Here is a 25,763-nt window from a genome sequence, read left to right on the forward strand (position 1 = left end):
GCATGCCACATTAAAAGCTAGCCTTACCTAAGCTGGCAGAGGTGTGGAGTATGTCACCAGAGGAGAGGAGAGAAGAGCCCCCTCTAATGAAGAGCCTCACAATCCACTTTTGTCACTTCTCAGAGAGCCCAAGGTCAGTTAAGAAGCCAAAATTACCTGCAAACCACTTCCCTCTAGCACTGACTGGGAATCCCAGGAATTCAATGTCATCAGCATTCAGGAGTTCTCTCCCCTGCTCCTCCAGGTGCTGCTACTTCTGCACTTTTTTCTGCTGCTGCATCCCCTAAAGATGACAAAGAACTTTCAAACCAGACTGTTATGTCCACCCCCTTTGCCCGAGATCCATTTACCACAGTCAAATCTGGCTTAAAGAGCTTGTTGGTCTTCTCCCTCAAACACTGTTCTGCCAATACCACCCAGTCTGTCCCCCTTGCTTCCTTCACCAGCATTTTGCAAAAGATGTTATGCCTTTTCATCCAGGCATTTCCCATTCAGCCTCTGCCCTGCCTGCAGCCTCTCGCAACTCCTTCCCTCCAAGCCCCTGGCCTTCTCTCCACCCGGATGTTCAGTTCTGTGGTGAATGCAGGCTGCTACTCCAGGAGCAAAGGGCAGACTTAGAGCCACCATAGTGTCGACCTCACCATTATATTGGGTTTCTTTGGCATAATTGGTTGCATGGGCATTCACATGCCTTATGGCAATTCAGCGTTGGGTGCTGGCTTCCCAGATGCAAGGCCATAGGGGCTTTTCCCATCTTTTCTTGCGTGAATACCCCATTCCATATACCCAATAGACCATACGTAAGGCCCTTATGTAGTGGCCAACTATCAGTGTATATAAATTGGGGCCCTTCAACCCTTTCTCCTTCTAGCCACGGACGTGCTAGAGGAGAATGCGACCTCGAGGAGGCCGTGGTCCCCCAACCAAAGAACAGCTGGGTGGTACCATCTGATCCCTAAGGCTGAGCTCTAGATAAACCTCCCACCCCAGTCTCTTAACCTCTTCAGGCAGCATGCCACACAAGATGTTATGTCTCTTAATCCAGACGTCCTGGACTACAGGGCAGTAGCCAATGATATGTGAGCAAGTCTCCCATTCTGCAGGACAATGCCTGCACCCCTTCGGTGCCCCTTCTCCCAGCTTGCGTGCCAAATACTCCCTGGTGGGATAGACATTGGCATGCAGCTGTATTGCTGTCAATTACTTCCTGTGAGGAATTCCCCGGTAACGTACAAGCCAATAGTTATGGATGCTATTGTTTTCTTAAGAAGTTCTTAATACCGTGGCCTTGTGCTTTTAGATTGGCCCAATTCTCTAACTCTCTTTTTCTCCACTTGCTAGGAATAGGATAGATGCTACGGGGAGCTGGAATTTCCCATTTGGACACCAACTCGCCCCCTTCCAGTGCGGTGGGAATTGTAACGGGGAGTTCATCCCCTGTTGATGGAACCTTGTCTGCTTTACCTCCTGCGGCGATCCATACCCTCTCAAACTCCTTCTGGATCTGGCGGGTGGAAGTGGCTTGACATGTGCCGTGGGTGTGTCGTGGGGGAGGGGGGCCCGGCAGGCACCAAAACGGCAGTGGTCGGGGCAGTGCAAGGGAAAGGCAGTCAGCTGACGTCCCCACCCCCTGGACCCCGGATGGGAACAAGGGACCAGTGCACCACTGAGAGAGTGGTGGAGGAGAGCCCATACAGCAGCACTGGCGGTGGCGGTGGGCGGCGCCCTTCTCGTTCAGGTCTGCCCTTCTTTCCCCCTCCCGCCCCGTTCTTGTATGGTCAGCAAGGCGAGCCCTCTTTCTCTCTACTGTCCCTTGCTCAGCAGCCGGTGTCGACATGAGGAGGGAGGCAGAGCGGAGCGGGGTCCTTCAGGGGCTGCAAATGCTGTCCACTCCTCCCTCGGTGGGGACCGAAACCGAGACAACTCTTAGCAGTGGATCACTCAGTTTGTGCATCAATGAAGAAAGCAGCTAGCTCCAAGAATTAATGTGAATTGCAGGACGCATTGATCATCGACACTTTGAACGCACTTGCGGCCCTGGGTTCCTCCCGGGGCTGCGCCTGTCTGAGTGTCTCTTGACAGTCAATCATCACCTGCGATGTGGCGTGGGCGCAGCAGTACCGCCCCTGGCCCTTGGGGAGGGCACAGTTCAGGTGTGCCCGGCCGTGCCTGTCCTCCCCTCCGAGCCCGGCGGCCGCCGCTGCACTGCACATCGTGTGCGGTGTGGCACGGCTGTGGCGCCTTGCAGGCCTGTTGCCCCGGGGAGAGGGGGCTTCTGTTTCTTCAAATCCCAAAGAGGCATCATCTTGCTGAGCCCCATGTAAGATTTCAGTTTGCTTCCAGATTTCATTTAGATGGGGAGAAATCCTCCCGCTTTGATCCACATATACACAGCAAATAGTATTTATTACTGTACCTACTCCTCCCTGAGATGCTAATAACATACCTAGAGCCATTCCGTTCTGGGTGGTTATTTTAGCAATCTCTGAAACCTCCCCTTGTAAAGCTGTAATGGCATCAGAGGTTTTATTCCCTATTCTCTCAATAACTGCTGAAATAGTTACTATTGCTTTTTCAAGTGGAAACAGACACCTTGTGAATGAATGAAACCTAGTAGGTTGATCCGTTAAAGGATTATTGATCCTCTTTTGTCTCCTCATGAATGTTCTTAGCCATGATCTTTGATATGTTATTCAGTTCTTTGTTACAGTAATGGTTGGGATTACTGCCCCTAGAGTACATGTCTCTGACCAATTAGGAGGCAGCACTTTTTGTGCCTTGCTCTCACACAACCAACACCATCCACTACCTTTCAGAACACGCCACCCATTTAGTTCCTTACTTGGCCACTTATAACCTATTTCAGGTATCCAAAAGCAATCTTCATAACTTCCTACCTTAATGGCTCCAGTACAGTTGATCGGCTGTTTTCCATAAAGTACAGGTTTCTCCCACCATTTATTATTCTTATTACATCTTCAGATACATTGATCATAATCTCCTGTCACACTCTGGACTTCCCATTCCTGTTCTGTTGTTTCATCATATTTTGGTTGATCACTATCATTTCTTATCTGTTTTATAAACTCCATAAAGGAAAAAAATAAGAGGCACTCCAATTAGCGGGAAGCCCTTGTTGGAATCTTCAGGGAAGTGGGCACACACCCAACAATCCCTCTGGTTAACTATCTTCATAGATTTCGTAATTACTTCCAAAGGAAGATTTTGACCCCCAAATCCTTCCTGATTCCCTTTAATTGTTTGGCCCAGGTAACCTAGAAAAACTAACCACCACATTTCTCCCCTGGTTGTTAAGAACATCATTTTTACGCAGATACCATAACAACAATATTAACCCTATTCCTAACAAACAGATTAAAGCAATTTTCCCCTGAATACAATCTAAATTTAAACCTGATTCACTTTTAATAGAGCTCATCTATCTTTATATATTTTTAACGTTAAAGGGTGAACTTGTTCAGCTTTCCACATCTCTTGAGGTACTGCTTTCACTCAGGGGTAGTGGATCCAGGAATCAATTCCCTGCAGTTTCACAGCGGTATTTGTTGTTAGTAGTGGCAGATACAGTCCTCTCCATTTTTCTATCAAGGGCTCATCCTTCCAGGTTTGAAGCTATACTTGATCCCCTGGCTGGAATGAATGTACACGTGAATCTAAAAGTACGGGAGATCTTAACTGGATGTACCTATGGAGAGAAGTAAGAACCTTTGCCATAGACAAGAGAGAATCACTTAAAATTTCATCGCCCTTAATGTGCATCTGAATTTCATTTCCAGTTAAATTTAACGTGTAAGGTTTACCATACAGAATCTCAAATGGACTTTCTCCCTAACCCTTGGGGTTATTCGGATTCTTAATAATGCCAGAGGTAAAACATCAGTCCATTTCATCTGAGTCTCCTGACACAATTTCCCTCTCTGTCTCTTAATTGTTTGATCCATTCTTTCCCCCTTTCCACTGGATTGTGGCCTCCAGGGCGTATTTAAATCCCATTTAATTGGTAGGATTTTTGAGATTTCCTGTACTATTTCTGCTATAAAATGAGGTCCCCTATCCAAACAAAAGCCTTCTGGTCAATTTATTATGTCTTGGCAACACCACAACGCTGACTTGTTTGATACCGAGGCAGAAGAGAATCCTGGTTCGAATGGCATGAAACCCTGATGCCAGCAGATTTGCCATAGCGCATATAAGCACATTAAACCAAGATGTATCTTCCGAACACAGGTTAAAAATGCCATTCTTAGCTGTTGTGTTTTTAATAATAAAGCCTACAACAGGTAGTATCCGTTGAGGACACTCAAGTTTGACATAAACAAGTCCCGTGCCACACAATTTGCAAAAGGGGGTGGGGGGGCGGGAAGAAAGAAAGCTCCACCCATGGATCCAGCGGCATCCCTTTGGTCCTCTTGGCCCTGGGTGTCTTGGAAAAGTTCAGAGCCCAATGAAAGCAAATCCAAGTCCCAAAGTCTCTGCCCGATCATGATCTGGTTCGGTGTGTCCTGGGTGGTCGCAGGGAGACCATTTCAGGGGTCGCAGCAGCTCAGTCCTGTTTCCATCGGGAACAGATGGCTTGTTTGGGGTGATGGTTTCATAGCCTTCATCCACAGTGGTGATATAAGGTAGAGATCAGAAGTATAGAAAAGGTAGAAGCGCGCACGGGAGTTATGAACAATTTTTATCAATACCTACTTTTAACAATAATCATCTCTAAAACTAAGCAATTTTTAACAATAACTTCTTTGAACAATAACATATCGAAAGAACAGTATCTTAACATATCTGCTTTTAACAATAACATCTCTAAAACGAAACGAACCAAAAGGTGTCCCAGGCCATGTTTGAGGATTTGCCCATGGCGCTGGGGGATCAGTGGAGGAAGGTGATTGTCTACAATGACAACAGCAAGGCAAACAAAGGCATATTAAAAAAACAGTTATAGTGATAGCTAAAAGAACAAGTACCGCAACATGAACTAATAGGGCGGCATACAATATGTTGTTTTCCATTCTCCTGGTGGTATAATCCACCGAAGTATTCGTCGGCCAAGGTGTGACGGTGGAGTACCTCTTCTCTGTTACCCTCAGGGCTCCAGCGATGCAAAGATGGTTGTGGATTGCTGACTGCAGCCCTAGTGGTCGACGCTGATGCCCGTTATTACTGTTTCTTTGCTATTCTAGCACTTTTCCTCATGAACAAGCTGTAAGCAGTGTCCCTGGTAAAAAGCAGATGCAACTAGCCTTGAGGCACCCAGCACATGGAGCTGAAGCATGCCATAAAAGGAAAGGTTTCTGAGTATGCTCTTTGATTGGTTAGGAGCATCTGGACCATGTGAGAGAGTACATAAAAGGCCTTGCTATGGGTGGGAGGTGCAGAGTTGCTGCCATGTGCTCTTCTGTGCAGTGCTATAGAAACAAATTTTTTGTTCTGACCTAACCCAGAAGTATTGAGAATTTCTTCAACATGTTGCCTTTAACTCGGGTGGTCCTATGCTGAAACAGAAGGTACCTCCCTGTCAACATCAAGCACAGTCCATCCAAGCTGCTTCTGCCTCCACCCTCCCACAAGTTCTCTTCCCTCATGGGCTGCCCCACTCCATTCACTTGAGCACCTCTCCATGCCAGCCTGCTGCTTCTGAGCAGCTTCTTGCTGCAGAAGTAACCTCACAACCTATGGCCCAGCCCTCACACCTTCACCACCATCTCCCTCTTGCCTGCCTCTGCCCTCTCCTCTCTGCTCCACGCCCCTTCACTCCAACACGCAACACGCCACATGCCCTGCCCTTCCTCTGCCTCCTAAGCCGCAACCCCCTTCCAGCTCGGCTTACAAGATGGCTGGACAGTTAGGGGCTGCCAGGGAGCAGCTGCAGGCTGAGGCTTCAGGCATCGGTGGAGAGTCTGGGCTTTGCTTAGTGGGCTTATGGAAAGCTTTTGGGGGATGGTTCAGGTTTTTTGTCTTGTTAGGAAAAGCACACTAGTTCTTTTCCTTGGGGTGGGGGAGTGGTGAGAGGAACTTGAGTGCCTAAATGCCTGTCCCCTCATCCCAGGCCTGAGCACCTGTTATGATGAGTGGGAGCAGGGGATTGGGCCCATAGCCTGGTGGTGTTTGGAGATGAGATTTGGAATCCCTGAGACACGTTTCCTTCATTCTCTGTCTCCACTCTCTTCCTTCCTGCAGGAAATGACTGCACTTCCTTCCCTTTCTGCAGGCCACATTCTTCTTCCAGACCCTGTTCAACAAGGACCACCTTGGTCAGTTCCTGCCATGGGAGGTGGTTTCCACTTTGGGGAGCAGTCCGGCAGGACCCCTGCCCTTCTGATACCCCCCATCCTCGGGATCACATCTCACGGGGCACAGAGCGACAGAGCCCTGGGGCACCTTGTGGAGGGGCGAATGCTTATCCTCAATCTCACAGCCCTTTGCCATGGCACCAATGCACTCCCATGGCCTGGTGTGTGCAGATACGCTGCGTGTCAATCCCTGCATACGTGGTTCTGGGAGGGGATGTTTGCCATTTCAGTATTTCCCCCAGAGCTCACCCTCTAATATGTTGTCACAGCCCTGGGCCCACCAAAAAGCTGTCACAGGTAGCTCAACTTCTGCCAGTGGGGACCTGGCAATTTCTATGCCTATTCCAAGGTATCTGGAAGTTTCCCTGAGGGAAGAACACAATCTCATTTGCTTAGTCGAAGTCACATTAGGGGTCAGTCTCTTGCTGCCAGTGATCAGCCCTCAAGACTGGAAGTCTTCTCTGTCCTTGATCCAAAAGGATCAAAATCCAAAGAGGCAATTTCAGAGGGTACAATGATAACAGGGGCATCTCACAGAGACCCTCTGGGACCACAGGACCTGGGCTGGCCCTGTAGAACCAAAGCCGCCGTCGCCTCGCATTTTCTCCAGATGATGGGGCAGATAGTCCAGAGCCCCCTAATTAACACTGTTCCGGCAGTGAGAGGAGGCTTTGCTTCCCAGGGTCCTGGCGCCCAAGCAGGCTTTATTTCAAAGCCTTGACATCCTCCCTTTCGGAGTGTGAAGTGCAGGAATGCAAACTGCTTGTAACTCCCTTATCTTTCCAGCCTCCACCAGCTCCAGGCTCCTTTCTCACTGAACTAGGAGTGCAGCCTAAGGCTCCAGCAATTTCAGCTACACATGCTAAGCAAGTTTTATAGAAGTTGTGCTAAGCAGCTACCTCTAGACAGCTGCAGTTCAATAATTTACAGTCCAAGTCCCAAAGTCTCTGTGAGTCATCGCCACTGCCTAGTCCATATCATGACTTGAGTGGCTGTTAGCAGTATTTGCGTGAGGGTTTTAAAGTCCTGCAGTGCACCTTATGCTGATCAGGCTGCGCACTCCCCTTTCCAGCCGGACCAAGCTGGGACTTAAAACCCACTCAAACCCTGGGGATGGGACTCGCACCCATCCCCTGGTACGCCTTATGGTGGCTAGCCTGCGTACCCCTTACAGTGCACTGTTACCAAACGAGAATTTAGAATTTAGGCGGGAATTTAAGAGTCACCTTCTCAGTGCCTCTCGGTGCCAAAGATCCCAGGCGAACTGACCCGATGGCGCCAGATGATCGTTTGGCGATGAGAGGCCCCGACAGTGGTTGCCTAAGGTCCCATCAATCTTACTCCGGTTTTCCAGAATTTCGGCTAAGGGCGTCCCCTTTTCTATGCCAAAATTATTTCCCGTATTGAGTTTCTGAAAAGTGCGTCTCAAGCAAGTCAGGCAGCGCACTTCCTTACCAGTAACACCAGCCCCTGTGGCTGGTGGGATCACACACTCTCTTTCTCTCACTCTCTGGGAACCGCACTCACACCACCCGAGTCTTTAACTGCTAGGACTGCTGTCCCTTCGCAGTGGGCGGCTTCATCAGCCGATGGGCGCCCCGGTCGGTTCCCAGGCTATACGCACTCTCACACACAGTACTGTTCACACTCACACCAGTCACAGTGACTCTAGACATGGCCCTGGGTCAAATGGATTGTCTGGGTTGTTTCCTGGGGAGTCCCGTCCACCCACCGCCCCCACCACCGTGTCGCTTGATGGAGGTGCTGTGGGGGCTGCGGGTGCCTCCGGTCCCTGTGTTTTCTTCTTGCTATGCTCTTTCAGGGTCTCAAGCATGGTACGCCACGGGGCTAAAAGTCCTGCCGCCATCTTATCGGTTCTTGTTGCTGCATCCCACAGCTTAACTACGATTGAGTTCCACGTACCGAGGCTATAAATCATACTGGAATTCACCTCAGGACAGTTCGAGCGTGCCCACACTAATAGCATTTTGAGATCTTGAGGGGGCATCTCTCTGCCGTGCTGTTTCAAAGTCTTTTGCATTACGTTTAGCACGGACCTATCTTGCGGGGAGATTCCATTTCCCATGGCTCCCATGTGTTCCCGGCTGTTTACCTCCGTCCAGCGGTAGGTAACCTGTTGTGCGCAATGCTGCTTCCTTTCAGCAGCTCTTTGTTCAGCCGGGCTCTGCCACCGGTTCAGCTAACCGCTGCCTCTGCAGCCCTGGACAAAGTCAGTCTTCGGTCCCTTTTTGGGCACCATTTGTGGTGCTCTGATTCACGGACTCCGATGTGCTGGATCAGAATCAACTTTATTCAAGCAAGCCAGCCCTATATATAAGCTCTACCCTGGATAGATACTTTCCCACAGTGATTTACGGTACTTTCTAGTCTCTTTGCAAGCGCCACGTTATACCTGCCCGAAGGTCATGTTCCCATCATCACTCCCTCATTCTGTGCGGTTACTCCCTATGTTCCCATACTGCTATCTATTCAGCCCATGGCCTTTGGCTCCTTAACTGTGTCTTCCCTGATCCCTCGCTGTCTGCCCCTACATGTAGCGACTAGAGGAGGGGAAGGAGGGAAGGCGGAAGGGTAGGGTTTGAGCTTAGTGGTGAGGCTTCAGGTCTGGCCCTGGCAGAGAAGCTCTCGCAGGCCCTGTGCCAGTGGCATCCCCAGTACCTGAAGCCTCCTGACCTCCCCAACACAGCTGCTGTCTCTTGGCCAAGAGCTCTGGGCCCTTCATGTGCTCCCACGCCGGCCTCCAGCTTCTGCCTGCTCACCTAAGCGCACACACAGCACCTCCTCATCAGCACCCAAGCGCTCTCCCCCAAACCTGCCCCTGCCTCTGATGTTCCCCAACCTCTCTGCCCTCCTGTCATGACCCCGCCCTTCCCGGCACCACCTCACAATGCCAGCCTGCTGCTCCCCACCAATCGCCTTCCTGCACCACAAGGGACCTCACAACCAACAGCCCAGCCCTCACCCCTGCACTTGCAGCTCCCCCTCGCCTGCCTCTGCCCTCTGCTCTCAGCTCCATGCGCTTGCACTCCAAGACCAAACACCAGCCCTGCCAGGCCTCTGCCTCTGCCTCCCAGGCCCCAAATGCCTTGGCACTAGGCTTACAAGATGCCTGCAGGGTTAGGGTCTTTGCTGGAGCAGCATAGGGCTTAGGCTTCAGGCATCAGTGGGGAGGTTGTGCTTTGCAGTTGCTGGGCTTTGGGAAAGCTTTTCGGTGATGGCTGAGTGCTGGCCTTCGTGTTTCTGCTGAGGGTTTTGGGAATGGGACAATCTTGTGGGACGAGGTGTGTGTTTGTGTGTGGGTGAGACCTAGAGCGTGCTCTAGCACTTGAAGGCAAGCGATGAGGGCTAGGCCTTAGCTTCAGACACAGGGCAAGAGTGAGGGTAGGGGGTAAGGATTCAGGCTGCAGTGTAGCAGTGTGGGTTTGGCCTCTAGTGAGTAGAGGAGGGGAAGGAGGGAAGGCGGAAGGGTAGGGCTTCAGCTTAGTGGTGAGGCCCTGCCCTTCTGCCTTGCCTCCTTGCCCTTCTCGATTGGCCAAGGCCAAACCCAAAAGTCTACACTGAAGCCACAATCTCTGCCCCCTTTCCCAAATTCAGCCCCTTTGCCTGAAGCTAATCCCAAGCCCTTATTGCATTCCTTCAAGTCCTGGACCGGGCTGGAGCCCTCACCCCCACTCCAACCCACAGCCCTCTGCCAAAGCTCTAGCCCCTACCGCAAACCCTGAGCACCAAGGCCAAGCCCTACACTGAGCCAGCAGCCAAAAGCTTTGCCTGACCCCACTCAGCACAAAGCCCAAAGCCTGCACGCATGCCTGAAGCCTAAGGCCAAACTTGCTCTGGCGCAGCCCCCAAGCTCCCAGCCTTCTTGTAAGCCCAGCTGGAAGGGGTTGGGGGCCTGGGAGGCAGAAGAAGAGCAGGGCAGGTGGGGTGTTGGAGTGCAGGGGCGTGGAGCTGAGGGGAGAGGGCAGAGGCAGGCAAGAGGCAGGTGGCGGTGAAGGTGTGAGGGCTGCGCTGTAGATCGTGAGGTCACTTGTGCTGCAGCAATCTGCTTGGTGAGGGGCATGAGGCAGGCATTGTGAGGTTCTCATGGGAATATCCAGGGCATGGCAGGAGGGCCAGAGGTGGCTGGGGTGGCAGAGGTGGGCTGGGGGAACAGTGCTTCTTTTTTTACCAGGAGGTCTCTTCTGTTTCAGCCCTTGACTGCCCAAGGCAAGAATGCAACCTGTGAGGACATGAAGGCTCCGTTTTCTCAGGCATACCTGGCCTCCCTGATAGCATCTACTCAATGTAAAGCCATTTCCTCAGTGCGGTGCCTGTGCACTTGGCTCTTCTTCCAAAATTGGAGTCATGAAAGTGGTCATGGAATGGTATCCCAAAAGGGCTCATTGCTTTGCTTTCATTCTCCATGGGCTCAGGTTGATGTGTTCAGTGTCCCATTGTAAGCTGTTAGGGAACCAGGTTTAGATTCAGGGTTCACTTTTGGGGCCCTGTGTCAGTGGAGATGGTTAAGGATCCCAGAGTAACCTTCCTGAGGCTGTGACACATTTGTTTGGGCAGGTGATGGCTGAGCATCTTCCTGGAGAGGCAATAAGCTGCCAGCGGAGCTCAGAGCATTTTTGGGAACATCATACAGTGGGGGTGGGCAGTGAGTGGAGCCGTACAACACAGGAGACCATCCAAGGTGGAGTCACCGAGCGGTAAAGAGCAAAATCAGGAAATGCATAGGTAAAGGAGGGCTCCGCAATCCCAGGAGAGGCCGTGGAGACCCAGCAGGCTCAGGGAAGAGAGACTGGAGAGCCATCCTTGTACTCTCTTTGGCATGCCATAGGCTGGCTCCAGTGCAGCCTCATAACATATCTTGTGCCCTCGGAAATGCTGCCTGGGCCCTCTGAGCACCCTCCATAGCCACATAAAATGGGAAGCAGGGACTGCCAGTGGCATGAGAACCATCCTCTTGGGTCTGCTTCCTGCTCTCACGAGAATGGGCACAGTGGAGTCGCCTCACGGCCCTGTGGCACCACCATTGGCTCTCTGCTGAGCAGCAGTGCCTGCACGGAGCCCTGCAGGGAGCACAGGGGAGGGGGACCTGGAGCAGCCGGCCAGGCCAGCGTGGACACCGTCATCTGGGGAAGGGCTTTCTGGGGAGCAGGGACGTGCCTGGAGGGGAGCAAGGGGGTGGTTCCCAGGAAAGGTGAGAAGTGTCATGGCTTCTTTATAAAAACTGCTAAGGCTATGCATATGATCAACAGTCATAATCTGTGGACATTGTGTGGTTCAAATCTCAATACGATACAACCTGGCAGCTCTCAGAAATAGCGGAGTCTTTGGAACAACCCTTGGGTTGGACTATCAAGACCAGAGTTGCAGGAGAAACTTCAGTCCTGGACATTGTTCACATATTCAGAGGATAAATTGTCAGAGGGCCAGCTTACCCAAATAAATGGACAACTACTTGACTGGGCAATCTTTCTCACGATCATGTCATCACCACCAGCAAACTCTAGGTTGGCTGGATCACTTTAACCTGGAAAAGGGACCTAGCTAGGTGTTTACATAAGGTATACATAGGTGTTTAATAAATAGCCACCTGCCACATCATCTAACTAGTGGTGCTCATGAATGGATCAACAAGATTCTCCCTGTCCCTGTCTACCATCCAGTGAAACCACAGCCAAGGGAATGGGCTTGGTGCAAGCAGTGGGGAAAGAAGAGCCTATTGAGATTGACTCTAGTCTGGCACTGAGAAGAGACATAAGAGGTCTGAATGGACCTCTCTGAAAGGATGTGAGAGGAGAAGAGGTGGGACACTACTCTGGTGGTATTTTCACTCACTTGGCTAGATAGGGTTGATCAGGTGCTGCACATGGCTAGACAAACGTGCTGCCCTGTTCGCACTCGGCCAGTCCATTTTAAACTCTTTTTCTCTCATGCTTCTTTCTCCCCAGTCCCCTTTAGGCAATAACCCCTCCAGTCCACAACGTTGTCAAGGAGAGTCACTCGGGTGGCCTCATCTGGGAGCGTACACCCCCTCCAAGGCCCCAGGGACATAATCGCTGCCCCAGGAATAGCCAAATCTGGGTGCTCCTTTGCAGTGATTAGGCTCCTGGCATTCCTCTGCCATCAGTGATCATCTGTTCTTTGTACTGATGGTGACTAGCCTTCCAACACATAAACTCACAGTTTAGTCCAGTGTTTGGCCCATATGTTCTGCAAGTGTTAACAAGCCACAGAAACGATATGCAGAGGAGTTACTGTGCAGCTCTGGGCACAGTGTAATCTGCTTCTCCATAAAATGCATTCTTAGGAAAAACAGGCACTGGCTAAGGTTGAACAATAAGAAAACAGTGGCAACTGGGAGAAAACTGGAAGCTGCTTCTTGTTGGCCTTGCTTCAGCCCTCGCAACCGGCTTCCTAAGAAAACATGGGATCTCATTTTGCTCCTGTTGTAGATGACTGCATTAATCAATGCAGACACCACACAGTAAAAACCAAACAAACAAACAAAGAGCTACTATGAAGTTAGTGGCTAGGTATAGGTAGAGGTATATATAGGTATAGGTGCATATAGCACTGTAAACAAGGAAGGAGGCAGCAGCAAGGCACAAAAATATAAATCACACCACCCTCCTATAGAAGGTAGTCTTAGAACCACAGTGACGAGCTTAACATAGAGCATTATTATGCATATAAAAGAGTCCATGTCTAAAAACAAAACCAAGAAGCCTGTTTTCACAGAAGGATGAACTGGAGCAAGACAGTAAGGGGATTTCACAGGTGATCTGGCTCAAGTCATTGTCCCTGCTGAAGGATACAACATGCATGCAGAATGGTGGGTTGCAAGGGAGCACTCACATTGTCTTTGGCCAGTTAGAAACAAATATTAACTCTTAAAGACCTAAAAACACTTACAAGATCTCAGACTCAAAGAGTGGTCCTATGGGAACAGGCGGTCAGGACCCTTGGGACACTGTCTCTGACAGTATCTGGTCTGGAGCATTGTTTAGGAGAGGAAGAATCTCTTTTGACACCTTCAAGCACATGGCATGAAAAATTTGGCATTCAGGGATTACTTGAGGCCCTAATAGAAATATTTACTATCATCATCATCATCATCATCATCATCATTCTATAACACTGTTAAAAATGATAATAACAACAATACTAGAAGCAGCCTTTTTAAGGCTTATGGTAGGAGTCTCAACATGGAATGTGTTGAGCAAGTAGATATTGTGTGAAACACACCTGGCATGTTGGTGAAGTTTATGAATATGTGGAAAAAACCTGTAGGACAGATAAGAATCAAAAGATCTCTCCAGCTGTTACTCTTAATCCCCATCACCCAAGCTCACCTTACCTTTAAGCCCTAAGGATCAGTTCTGGAAGCTTTCTTCAAATGGAATCCACCATTCCCACTCATTTTGAGATTAAGGGTGAGATTCAATCTGAGATTAGGACACCTACGTTTGGGGTTCCAAATGTACCTTCCTCCCTGTGAGACAAGTGCCTGAACAGCAGTTTTAACCACTGTGAATCTAGGCAATGGGGGTGGGATTCAGTTGCCCAAACATAGGTGTTTAGCACCATCTCAGATGCCCTAAGATAGCTGACAGCCATACAGGGCTGGTAGATCTGTCACAGGACCTGTGCCTTTCTGGAGCAGCTGAGAGACACCAGCTGAGATACACAGAGTACTTCAAGTGGCATGACATACATGTCTGCACATGGCCAACTGGATCCAACAAAAACAACTGAATCCTCCTTGTCTGTCGGCTTTAGGAAAAGATGAATCATGTCCTGACTTCTCTTGACAGCTCTGACTTGGGGTGGGATTCAGCTACCAAAAGAAAGAAAGAAAGAAAGAAGATCAAGTGACGTTTCAGGGTAAATCACTGTAAAAAAGGTGTTTTTATTGAAGTATCACTCTCTGGAGCTGCTTCTCTTCTCCACTTGGATGAATGGGAGTGGCTGTTCCACCAACATGCACTCTTTATGCACTGATATTGCCCAAGACAGGAGACACAGGGCCATATGCAATATGTAGGATTTTTCTGAAGGGACCCAGGCTGTTGGCAGTGAAAAGCAGATTTCTGCACAAGACATTCTTGAGCCAAAAGCTCCTCTGATTGCATTGTCCATTGCCTACTACCCCACGCAAGCTGCAAGGCAGAACATTTTCTGCACTAGTAACTGTCTGGAGAAAAGTCTTCTCTTTAGGGCACGTTTCACCTCCGCATTCCTCAGGGTGTAGATCAAAGGGTTGAGGACAGAGGTGACAACATTATACATAAGGGTGGCTATCATGTCCCGCCTGGGTGAACTCCCTGAGGAAGGTGGCACATAGTTAAAAACAGCAGGGACATAGAATAAGGCCACTACTGTGAGATGGGAGATGCAAGTGGAGAAGGATTTCCTCCTCCCCTGCCTCGACTGGACTTTCAGTCGGAGGAAGGAAAAGATGTACAGGTAAGAAAAGAGTGTGAAGACAAAGGGGCCTATCGCTATATTCCCCGTGATGATGCTGAGCAGGTGCAGGTTGAGCTGGTTGCTATTGCAGGCTAGCCTCACCAGGGGCTTGATGTCACAGAAGAAGTGGTGGATGTGGCTGGGGCCACAGAAATGGAGCCGGGAGGTCATGACTGTGTGCATCAGAGCATGAAGGAAGCCTGTAACCCAAGCGGCTGCAGCCAGCAGCAGGCAGGCCCGTGGGCTCATGATCAGGGTGTAGCGCAGCGGGTGGCAGATGGCCACAAAGCGGTCATAGGCCATGACAGCCAGCAGCAAAGCTTCGCTGCTGCCCAGGAAGTGGAAGAAGTGGAGCTGGCTTAGGCAGCCAGTGTAAGAAATACCCTGGTGCCCCCAGAGGAACCCAGCCAGCATCTTGGGGATGGTAACTGTGGAGTAGAAAATATCCAGGCAGGAGAGGTTGCAGAGGAAATAGTACATGGGGATGCGTAGCCGAGGTTCACATATCACCACAGTCACAATTGCCACATTCCCCAGCAGGCTGGACAGGTAGAGCAGGGAGAAGAGCATGAACAGGAACTGCTGCAGCCCTTGAGGGCTGGACAGGCCAAGCAGGATGAACTTGCTCACCTCTGTCTGGTTATCCATCTCTGCAGGGAAAGAGAGAAGAACTCAGCAGTAGCTTGCTGTCTTTCTGTCCTGAGCTGTTATTTCCATTCCCCAGAGTCCTCTTCCATAAGGTGCAGCAGCAGCTGATGCTGCCTCATGAATGGAAGAGATCAGACACTGAGTCCGGAAAGGGACACAAAAGAATCCCTTGATTTTCCACCCCAGCTGTTTCAACAAATACTAGAAACTGTTGTAACCTAGATGGCCAGTACTGATGCCAGAGCTGCTACCTGTGTACCAGCTCACTGAAAGGAATGGTGTGTTTGAGGACAGCGAGAAAAGAAAATGGGAGGAAGGAAGGAAGGGAGTGAGGTAGGAAGGGAGAGAAGGAGGGAGAGAGGCAACAGAAGTTGGTTACCTAGTTTTTAAGTGAAGATCACTCTGAAATCCTGTTTTCCTTTCTTTTATTCAAAGAAGTTTTTCTAATAAGTTTTCTTCATTCCAAATCCTAGCTGAATATACGGTATCTTTCCAAAGCTGAAGTATTATAGAAGTATTAGAGTAGATCACATATAGTACACCACTTTCAAAGAGGACTAATTCGGACTGTTCGGTGGTGTCAGGAAACCTTTATATAGTCCTCCCTGTCACGGAAACAATCACATTTCTTTCCAACAAAGGAAAATTTCCATCTCTCTGATAACTCCTCTTGGGATCAAGCCTCTGAACCTTATGGGACTTCAGTGCAGAAAACATCAAGGCATAGCGTTTCAGGCACACAGAAAACTAATGATGTTGTGGGGAGTTGAACTGATTACTGGTTATTTGTACAGCCAGCTCTCACAAGCAGGAGGAAGCTGTAGAATCAAAAGCCATTTCTGGAAATATGCAAGGTTATAGCACATCATTCTCAGGAAGACTAACAGTTTTAATGGGGAATTTGCCAAGGAGTTTGACACATGGTTTTGTAATTCCCAAGGATAATACATGGAATAAGTATCATGGCTTCCTTTGACCTGCTGCAACTGCACAGCTGGACTCTGCCTCTGACTTAACATCTTTTGCTCCCTTTATAGTCCATGAGGAGCTTAAAATGCTTTTTCTTTTCTTTTCACTTCTAAAGATGGAGATAACAAACTATGGTGATTTTCTGAAGGCCTCAAATACCTGTTTCACTGTCCCCTCTGCAAGCTGTGTTTGCCATGAGCAATGGCATCTGAAACCTCCATAGAAGTGCCCAGGTGCCTGATTGAGAGCACACAGAGGCAGGGGCTGGTGGGGCAGCAGAAGACCCTGCAGGTGCTGTCATAGTTTGCACAGCCCGTGGTGGTGGTGGTGGCCATCACAGGGCTGTACTGCGCTGGCAAGTCCCACCTCATGAACAGGCTGGGTTGTGAGAGGATGGATGAGAGAGGTGGGGAGCCACACAGGTCCCGGCCCTGGGCGGCAAAGATGCCTCCATTTTCCTGCTCTGTAGCTGACACTGCTGAGCCCCTTGCATCCCCTCCACAGGTTTCTCCCTGGCCTTCCCCATGCAGGCCCATACCAAAGGTATCTGGCTGTGGTGTGTGCCTCAGCCCTGTCAGCCTGGACACACGCTGGTGCTCCTGGACACTGAAGGGTGGGGTGAGGCGGAGAAGGTGTGGGAGAAGCAGAGGCTTCCTTTTGTGCCTACAGAGAACTTTGTGGAAGCTCTCAAGGGCCCAGGCATGTGGCAGGACTCAAGGTGTTCTCATTGCCTGCACTGGTGTGCCAGGAAGAGACACAGGCTGTGGGGAAGGAGGCCAGTGCAGAGCTGACTGGATAAAGTCTTCTGGCTGAGGAAGTCCTGTCTGGCATCCTTCACCTCTGCCTTTGCCTGTCAGAGCCCTCATTCTGCCTGGGATGCTGGCTGTCTGCAGGGGACTGGAGCCAGTCTGTGGCTGGGCCCATGACGGTTTGTGGGACACTGCCTCTTCACAGCCACTCTCCCTCTCATTCTGGATCTTTGATTACTCAGCAGCCATCAGGCTGGTGGGCCTTTTGAGATCCGGTGGCTGGCAGGGAGCTCCAGGCTTTTGAACTGGAGCTGTCTCTGTGGTGCTGACAGCCAGAGGAGCTAGGAGAAGGCTCGTGAGGTTGACAAGCTGCCAAATTCCTCAGCACTTGCTGGTAAACTTCAGCAGACCAGGAATGGGGAGCTCAGGGAGTCCTTTAATAATCAGAAGCCTGTGGGACTCGGAGAGTTAAGAGCTGAAGACAAGGCAGCTACAGGAAGACATGGTGATGTTGTGTGTGGGGGTCTCTCCAAAAAGCTGACCCTGCCATGGCCCATGGTTAGGCATTCAGGGCCTGGGGATTTGGGGCTTTGCTCACTCTTAGGGGGCCTTGCACAGAGTTTCTTGGTATGAGCCAAGGCTGTTTGTTCCAGGGAAACACCAAGAATGACGCATGGATCTTTGTGCTAGCTGTACTGCTGTCCCGCACTCTGGTCTATAACAGCAAGGGCACCATCGACCAGCAAGACATTGGTCTTTTCCCCATCAAATGCCGATAGCTGGGGAGGGTGGGGTTAGAGTTAGGGTTAACCCCTCCCTGCATGAGGATCCAGCTTCTCTGTTTCCTTAGCCAGCTCCCCAGCTATGTGACAAAGCTGATGGAGGATGTAAAGGTGAAAGCAACACCTCGGGAGAGTGGAGATGAACTGGAGGATTCAGATAAAGTTTCCTAGTTCTTCCTGACCTTTGTCCGGGCCGTGCGGGACTTCACATTGCACCTGAAGGTGGATGGGGAGGAAATCTCTGAGGACGCGTACCTGGAGAATGTGCTGAGTTAAAGCCTGGTAGGGGAATGGTGCTGTTCCCAGTGCTGTGCTTCAGGAAGGGCAGGATGTGTCCAGCTCTGGACAGCTGCATTTCAGCATAAGGCAACAAAAGCCCAAGCCCTGTGAGCTTGCTCCCTGGCCTACCTCCGCAGGTAGCAGCCGGGAAACCCATCTCTATAACCATTCCCGGGAATGCCTCCACCAGATCTCCCCAGACTGGAAGTGCTTTGGTTTTGACCAGCCGACCAGCAAGAGGGACCTGCCACCCTTGCAAGAGCTTCATAACAGTGAGATTGAGCCTGAATTCCAGGAGCAGCTGGTGACATTCTGCAGCCACATCTGGGAGAAGTCTGCACCCAAGACCATCCATGGTGGCAGCACAGTAGTAATGGGGAACTGTGAATGCCAGGGTCCAGAAGGTCAGGGCTGGCTAGTGGCTCTTGGGACTGTGTCTGGGGAAGGCTCAAATGCACAGCCAAATGATGCAGGTGGGAAATGGAAGAGCTTTTCCACTGGCTGCTGTACTTGCCTCTTGATTGAGAGCCACATCTCTCCCATTTCCCCTCCCTGTACACATTCTTGCTGCTCTGCCCCTTTGCTGCTGTTGCAGACTGAGCATTGTGGCTTCACCACTCCCAGCTGCTCAGAGCTGAGGATGGTCATCAGGGCACCTTCACTCCTCACAAAAGGCACTCCCTGAGGGTTGTCACAGGGACCAGCATGTGGTTGAGTCCCACCTCTCAGAGACGAGTGACAGAGAGCTCCTCATGTACCAGTGGCAAACTTCTAGAAAGGTCTCATCCCCATGGGAGTGTGCTACCATGCCCTGGGACCTCTTCCCCATCCTAGAGGATCTGGGTCAGGAGGGATATCTGGAGGTCTATACTCACACCCTCTGCTCTGAGCATGGCTAACTTCCCAGTTAGAGCATCTTGGTCAGTACTTTGTCCAGACAAGTTCTGAAAATCTCTGGGCCCCTGCACCACTACTGCTCCACTCTGATGGTGACAGTTTTTTCCCTAACACCCAGCTGAAATGTCCCTTGCTGCTGCTTGTGGCCTTGTGCCTATTGTACCTTCTCCTTCTGTTCCCCCGGCCTGCTCTGAGCACCTGCTTTGGACTAAGCAGAGACAGGCACTGCTTATTCCTACCTGGGGTCAGAGGAGGGCACATGGAGACTCACCTTTACCCAGCCCAGAGGGACTGTGGCAGTGCCCGTGGGCTGACAACAGAGCAGAGCAGGACTGAGGGGAAGTGAGGAGGTCTCCAACAGCTCCTCCCACAAACCCCAGGTAGGGAATCACTCACTGGAAAGCAGTCCTGAAAGAAGACTATGAAGTAGAAGGGAATGCTCTGGTGAGCTGCCACCCTTGCACACCTGGACTCTGCATTTCATCTATGGGCACTCTAAAGAGCGGTGCCTGTGGTTTCAGCTCCAGGCACATCCTAGACTCCCCGTGACCAACAGCGAGTCCCTGCCACAACTGTTGGGGGCTGCTCTGGCTTCAGAGGGGCTGCTGGGGGAGCACTGGGGCTGGCGCTGCTCACCCTGCACCTCCCATCCCAGGGTGCCTCTTGGGCTCCTGGCAGCTGTTGCAATGATCAGGAGGGAGAGCCTGTTCCATACCAGTGCAAGGCACCAGGGTAGTGTTTCTTATGATCCTAGCAAGAAAGGCACTCAGACTCTGTAAGGTATTGCTTAAAATACCATTTATTGGAGCTAACACAAGAAGGAAAAAGAGGAAAGATAATATTACGTCCTCTTAGATGCTGAGAACCCCAAGCTGTGCAGCATTGGACAGACCTCCAATCAGGGCATGGCATGGCACAGCACACAGTGCAGATCCCATCCATGGAGAGGTTCACCAGCACCTTGCTCTTTAGGGCTCTTACAGGATTTCCTCAGAAGAAAACAATCCTATTCATCATTTATAGTGTCAAAAGGAGGTTTGCGTGAGAACTTGCTCCTTCACTTGAGATAAAGACAAGGGCACACAGGTGGTGGAACTGCCAATAGCAAATGGGTGCTGTCTACAGGCAGGTGTTACAATACGACAAGAAAGTTTGTCCTGAAGCCAAGGGATATGTGCAACACAGCACAGGCTTGAAGGCCAAGCTGTACGTGCAGCAAGGTGCAGCACAGCACGGCACATGCCTATGCCTGCTCAGGTTACCCGTTATGTGGATCACCAACTCCTCGATGTACAATAGTCTTCCAGTTAGGATCACTAGCGAGCCCTGTCTTGCTTGGGTCCAGGGGCAGTTTGGGGGCCTCAGCAGCATGGGAGGGAGAGGCGGGAGATACCTGAGTGCAATGGAGGTGCTGCTCTGGGGTCTGGGACCTGGCAGAGAGGGCTCTGCCCTGGATACTGCCTGTGGAGCCTCTTCCCAAGAGAGAAATGGTCTCAGCTGTCCCCAGGGCATGGGTGAGTGACAGGAGAGAACCCGAGGAGGCCAGGCCTGGGACAGGGATGGGAAATGGCTCTGTTGGAGGTCTCCCACAGAGGGGATGAGCTGGGCCTAGAGTGCCAGGGGCCATCATGATGTGGCACAGCCCCAGGGCATGCTCTGCCGGCTGCCAGAGTGGGGCTGGGCTGTGATACCAGTGCCAGGAGGCCTTCCCCAATGGGCTCCCAAGCTGCCAGCTGGCTCCCAGCCCTTGCCTTAACGCTGCTCACCCGAATGAGCTTCCCAGGGCCTGCAGGGCCTGCAGAGCTGGTTCCTGCTCTGTGCAGCACAGCTGCCTCTTGGCAATGGAGCAGTGAGGAGTGTCCTGGCTCCAGCCTGCACCCAGCCCTGCTGCCCTGCACGTGGTCCCACAGACCTGCCCTGCAGGCACTTCACAGGGCAGGGTACCTTCAGGGGTGGGGAAACATCCCCCTGGCACAGTCCCAGTGATGTGCCCCATCCCCCCACAGCCCTCCTGCTTTGGCAGCCTCCCACCAGTGCCCAGTCCCTGCCTAGCCCTGGCTGTGCCCCACACAGGGGTCAGCAGACCGCTGTCCTCCAAGGGTCTTTGGGGGTCTGGGCCAGGAGAGAGGCTGCTCAAGGCTGGCTCTTCCCCCTCGATACAGATGCTGACATCAGGCCTGGAATGAACAATCAGAGCTGGTATTTACCACTGCAAGGGGACAGGTCTTTACCTTTTCCAGCTACACATCAAATGTTCTCTCCTTTCGAGAGGCTCCATCCACTGCACGCCCCCAGCACGTGGTGCCCCTGGAGATCCTATGTGCTCTCCGAGCTGCCTCCAGATTCCCTGCCAGAAGGATGGTGTCTGCCACTGGCCCTGTCTCATGTATGACAGCCCCGGGCAGGTGAGTGGGAGCCCATTCACCATCTCCACTGCCACCACAGTGAGCCATGAATCTAGCCCTCCGTGCCTAGCAGTCTTTACTGGTAAGACTGGTCCCCAGGAATCCCAGGACCTAGAGTCCAGGGGGGGAATCTGGAGAAAGGAAGACTTTCTCTTGGTAGAGGAGAATGGGGTTAGGGATCACTTCAGCAAACGACTTACACAAGTCCATGGGCCCTGATGGGATGCATCCACAAGTCCTGAGGAAGCTGGCAGACATCATTGCTAGGCCACTCTCAATTATCTCTGACAGATCATGGCAACCAGGAGAGGTGCTTGAGGACGGGAAGAAAGCAGATGTCACTCCAGTGTTCAAAAAGGGCAAGAGAGAGGACCCAGGGAACTGCAGGCCAGTCAGCATCACCTCAATCCCTGGGAAGGTGATGGAGCAGCTCGTCCTGGGAGCCATTTCCAAGTATATGAAGGATAAGAAGGTGATCAGGAGTAGTCAGCCTGCACTCACCAGGGGGAAATTATGCTTAACCAACCTGATAGCCCTCTGTGATGGAAAGACTGGCTGGGTGGAGGAGGGGAGAGCAGTGGATGTTGTGTATGTCCAGTTTGTTCAAATCTTCCCTAATCTGAGCCTCCTCCACCAAGGGTAAATCTTCACCTCTCATATTCCCATGGGTCTCAGGGGCCTGAGATTCCTGAAGCCATGTCTCATCAGGAAAGACTGAAACAAAGAAGGCACTATAAACCTTTGCCTTTTCCATGTCCTTTGTTACCATGTCCCCTGCCCTATTCCGCACTGGGACCACATATTCCCTAGTCTTCTTTTTGCTGATGATATACCTGCAAAAGCCCTCCTTGTTGCCTTTCATGTCCCCCACCAGAGTCAGCTGCAGGTGGGTTTTGGCTTCCTGCATGCTTGGACAGCAATTCTATATTCCTGCCTGGTCAGCTGTCCCTGTTTCTGCCTCTTGTATGCTTCCTTTTCATGCTTGAGTTCAGTCAGGAGTTCCATGTTCATCCATGCGGGCCTCCTGACACCTTTGCTTTGTTTCTTGATTATCAGGATGGACCATTCTTGAGCTTGGAGGAGGTGATCCTTGAAAATCAGCCAGCTCTCTTGGACCTCCCCCTTCTCTCCAGGACTGTATCTCATGGGATTCTTCCAAGCAGGTCCCTGAAGAGGCTGAAGTCTGCTCTCCTGTGATCCTGCTTTTTGCCCTCCTCCCTCCTCTCAGGATCCCGAGCTCCACCATCTCATGGTCACTGCAGCCAAGGCTGCCCCCAGTCTTGAAAACCCCAACCAGTTCTTCCTTGTCAGTGAGTATCAGGTCCAGCAAAGTGCCTGCCCTCGTTGACTCCGTGATCACCCGTGTCACAGTGTTATCATCACTGCACTCCAGAAACCTCCCGGATTGCTCCTGCCCTGCCTTGTTGTCCTTGTGTCCTTGTGTGCACACACTTGGGGTGGGCCCCCTCCTGCCCTGTTCTGTTGATTATGAGGTCTCTTTTATCACCTACTAAAGCACTCAGCAGCACTTTGGAACCTCAAGCCCTACCCCTCCACCCACCATAAACGTCTTCCCTCCTCTGCACTCCTTGGAACAATGTGCACAGCTGGACAAACTGGGTTTTCTTGGGTGATCACGACACCCACTTCCCAAACTACTTCCAGCAAACCCCTCCCATGCCCTTGGGCACTGCCAGCCACTCCAGCACAGCACAGCCTCCAGCACAGTGTGGCAAAGCCATCCCGACCATGGCCCTTTTCTGAATCATTTTCTCAGGACAGCAAGTACAGAGTCATGGAGCCCAACCTAGACTTCTTGTGCACCGAGGAAATGATGCCCTGGTGTGGCATGCATCTGCATGGAGGATGGCAGAAGGCAACAGTGCATTGCACTGGGTGTATCCAGACAGCATCAAGCTATGACATGGCTCCTTAGACACTTTTCCTTAGGAGTGAGCTCTGACGCTGGGGCTCAGATGCCCTATGGAAGCCTGCCTTAGAGGGGAAGATGGCAGTGGGAGACTGGAGTCAGAGGGAGGATCACTAGCCATTCTTCAGCCACATCTGAAAGTCTCTTCTGGTTGTGCCCCACAAGGTCTGCAGAAGAAGCAGGCAGAGGGCACAGACCAGACTCTTGTGCACTTTTTATGTCTCAGCTCCTTCGCCATGAAGTCTGGCTCTGCAACCCAAGCACACTGGTGTGTTCGCCCACCCTGCCTCTTCACACAAGTTATCTGAAGACTGGTATTTCCCACCCCCAGGCACTCTCCAGCCCACTTCAGGCCCCTCCCCAGCTCTCCCCACCTCCCATTGCCTCTCCCAGCCCATCCCAGCAGAGCAGGACAGTCTGGGAATCACCCCACAGCAGTGTCCACCACAGGATGCTGCAGGTATCTGCATACTTGACACCAAGCCTGAGCCCCTTGAATGGGCACAGCAGCTCCTGGGGTGGCAGAGAGTGGGTGTCAGCCTCCCCACCAGCCCTAAGACCTCCAATGGCACTAGGAAATGGAAGCCAGTCACTCTCTTGCCCCCCTGCTCTCGTCTCTAGGATGACAGCTGCCACCTCAGCTGCCTCCTAACCAGCCCCACTCCCCAGGCCAGCACAAGTGTCCTGGTGCTGGGGCTCCTCCAGCAACTCCTGCTGCTCTCCAACCTCCCTTCCTAGTGTAAGACGAGCCCAGCCTTCAGGCACTGCACTGGGAAGATCCCTTTTTAGTACAGAGATGCTGTCACAGCAGCCAGCTCCGACCCAGGCACAGAAGGCCTCTGGTCAGGCAGACCAGGTTCATGCCTCTGGAGAAGTGTGATAAATACAAATATCTGTGTACAGAAATGATTTTCACAGATATAATAAACAAGCAAAGAAAAGCATAAGCCAGCCTGAGAGAAACTGGGAATCGTTCATGAAGAGAGAAGGGCAGCCTATGAGTGGTAAAATACTACACATTGAATCAATTTCCTCAGTGCCTCTTTGATCTCTTTGTTCCTCATGCTGTAGATGAGCGGGTTCAGTGTTGGAGGCACCACTGAGTACAGAACAGCCACCACCAGCTCCAGAGCTGGGGAGGACATGGAGGGGGGCTTCAGGTAGGCAAACATTGCAGTGATGACGAACAGGGAGACCACGGCCAGGTGCGGGAGGCACATGGAAAAGACTTTGTGCCGGCCCTGCTCGGAGGGGATCCTCAGCACGACCCTGAAGATCTGCACGCAGGACAGCACAATGAACACAAAGCACTCACAAGCTACACAAAAACTAACCACAGTAACCCCAGCTTTCCTGAAGTAGGAGTCAGAGCAGGAGAGCCTGAGGAGCTGGGGGATTTCACAGAAGAACTGCTCCACAGCATTGCCTTGGCAGAGTGGAATTGAAAATGTGTTTGCAGTGTGCAGCACTGCATTGAGAAAACCACTGGCCCAGGCAGCTCCTGCCATTTGGACACAAGCTCTGCTGCCCATGAGTGTCCCATAGTGCAGGGGTCTGCAGATGGCAATATAGCGGTCATAGGCCATGACAGTGAGGAGATAATATTCTGATGAAATGAAGAAAAGAAACAGAAAGACCTGGGCAGCACATCCTGAGTAGGAAATGGCCCTTGTGTTCCACAGGGAATTGGCCATGGATTTGGGGACAGTGGTGGAGATGGAGCCAAAGTCCAGGATGGAGAGACTGAGGAGGAAGAAGTACATGGGGGTGTGGAGGCGGTGGTCACTGGCTATGGCAGAGATGATGAGGATGTTGCCCAGGACGGCAGCCAGGTAGATGCCCAGGAAGAGTGAGAAGTGCAAGAGCTGCAGCTCCCGTTTGTCCGCAAATGCCAGGAGGAGGAACTCGGTGAGGAAGCTGCTGTTGGACATTTCCTCCCTCTGGGCAGTGGGGACTGCAGCTCAGAAAAGCTCTGATGAGAATGATGATAACTGCAAAAGAGATGTTGGTGCTTGCAGGTGGGGGGATGGTGGGCAGAGGGAATGAAGGGGCTTTTGGAGGCCCTTCACAGACCTCTTGATCTTTCGGAGTAACATTTTAGGAGTCTCATTCCCACATCTAAACCCCCAAACCTGTTTCCATTTCCCCCCGGCCAGTGGTGGAAACTAACATCACAGACTCCGAAAAGCTGCTTCCCTTTCAGGTACCCAGTGACTCACCCTTCCTCTTGAAAAGTCCCCATCTGGGAAGGTCCTTATGGTGAGGCAGAGCTGTGAGCAGCCCCGACCTATGCAGTACCCTCTCTACAGCAG

The 25,763-nt window shown here is 51.4% G+C and overlaps 2 protein-coding genes and 1 non-coding gene across 3 annotated transcripts; 1 reads left to right on the plus strand and 2 right to left on the minus strand.

Annotated features, from left to right (window-relative positions):
- The first annotated feature begins 1,921 nt into the window (after positions 1-1,921).
- Positions 1,922-2,074, plus strand: LOC135327090 (5.8S ribosomal RNA). Its single transcript, XR_010387164.1, has one exon. It is a non-coding gene; the product is annotated as a 5.8S ribosomal RNA (ribosomal RNA).
- A 12,397-nt stretch (positions 2,075-14,471) lies between these two features.
- LOC135327061 (olfactory receptor 12D1-like) lies at positions 14,472-15,440 on the minus strand. The gene has a single exon (XM_064504677.1). It carries the CDS (start codon positions 15,438-15,440, stop codon positions 14,472-14,474), a length of 969 nt encoding a protein of 322 aa, XP_064360747.1.
- Positions 15,441-24,446: 9,006 nt separating this feature from the next.
- LOC135327062 (olfactory receptor 14J1-like) lies at positions 24,447-25,001 on the minus strand (the record flags this gene model as incomplete). The annotated part of the gene is made up of 1 exon (XM_064504678.1): positions 24,447-25,001. A coding segment is annotated over one exon (555 nt), but the record flags the coding sequence as incomplete, so codon positions are not given.
- Between the last annotated feature and the right edge of the window lie 762 nt (positions 25,002-25,763).

The sequence above is a fragment of the Dromaius novaehollandiae genome, unplaced genomic scaffold (genome assembly GCF_036370855.1).
Source record: "Dromaius novaehollandiae isolate bDroNov1 unplaced genomic scaffold, bDroNov1.hap1 HAP1_SCAFFOLD_45, whole genome shotgun sequence".
Classification (NCBI taxonomy): Eukaryota; Metazoa; Chordata; class Aves; order Casuariiformes; family Dromaiidae; genus Dromaius; species Dromaius novaehollandiae.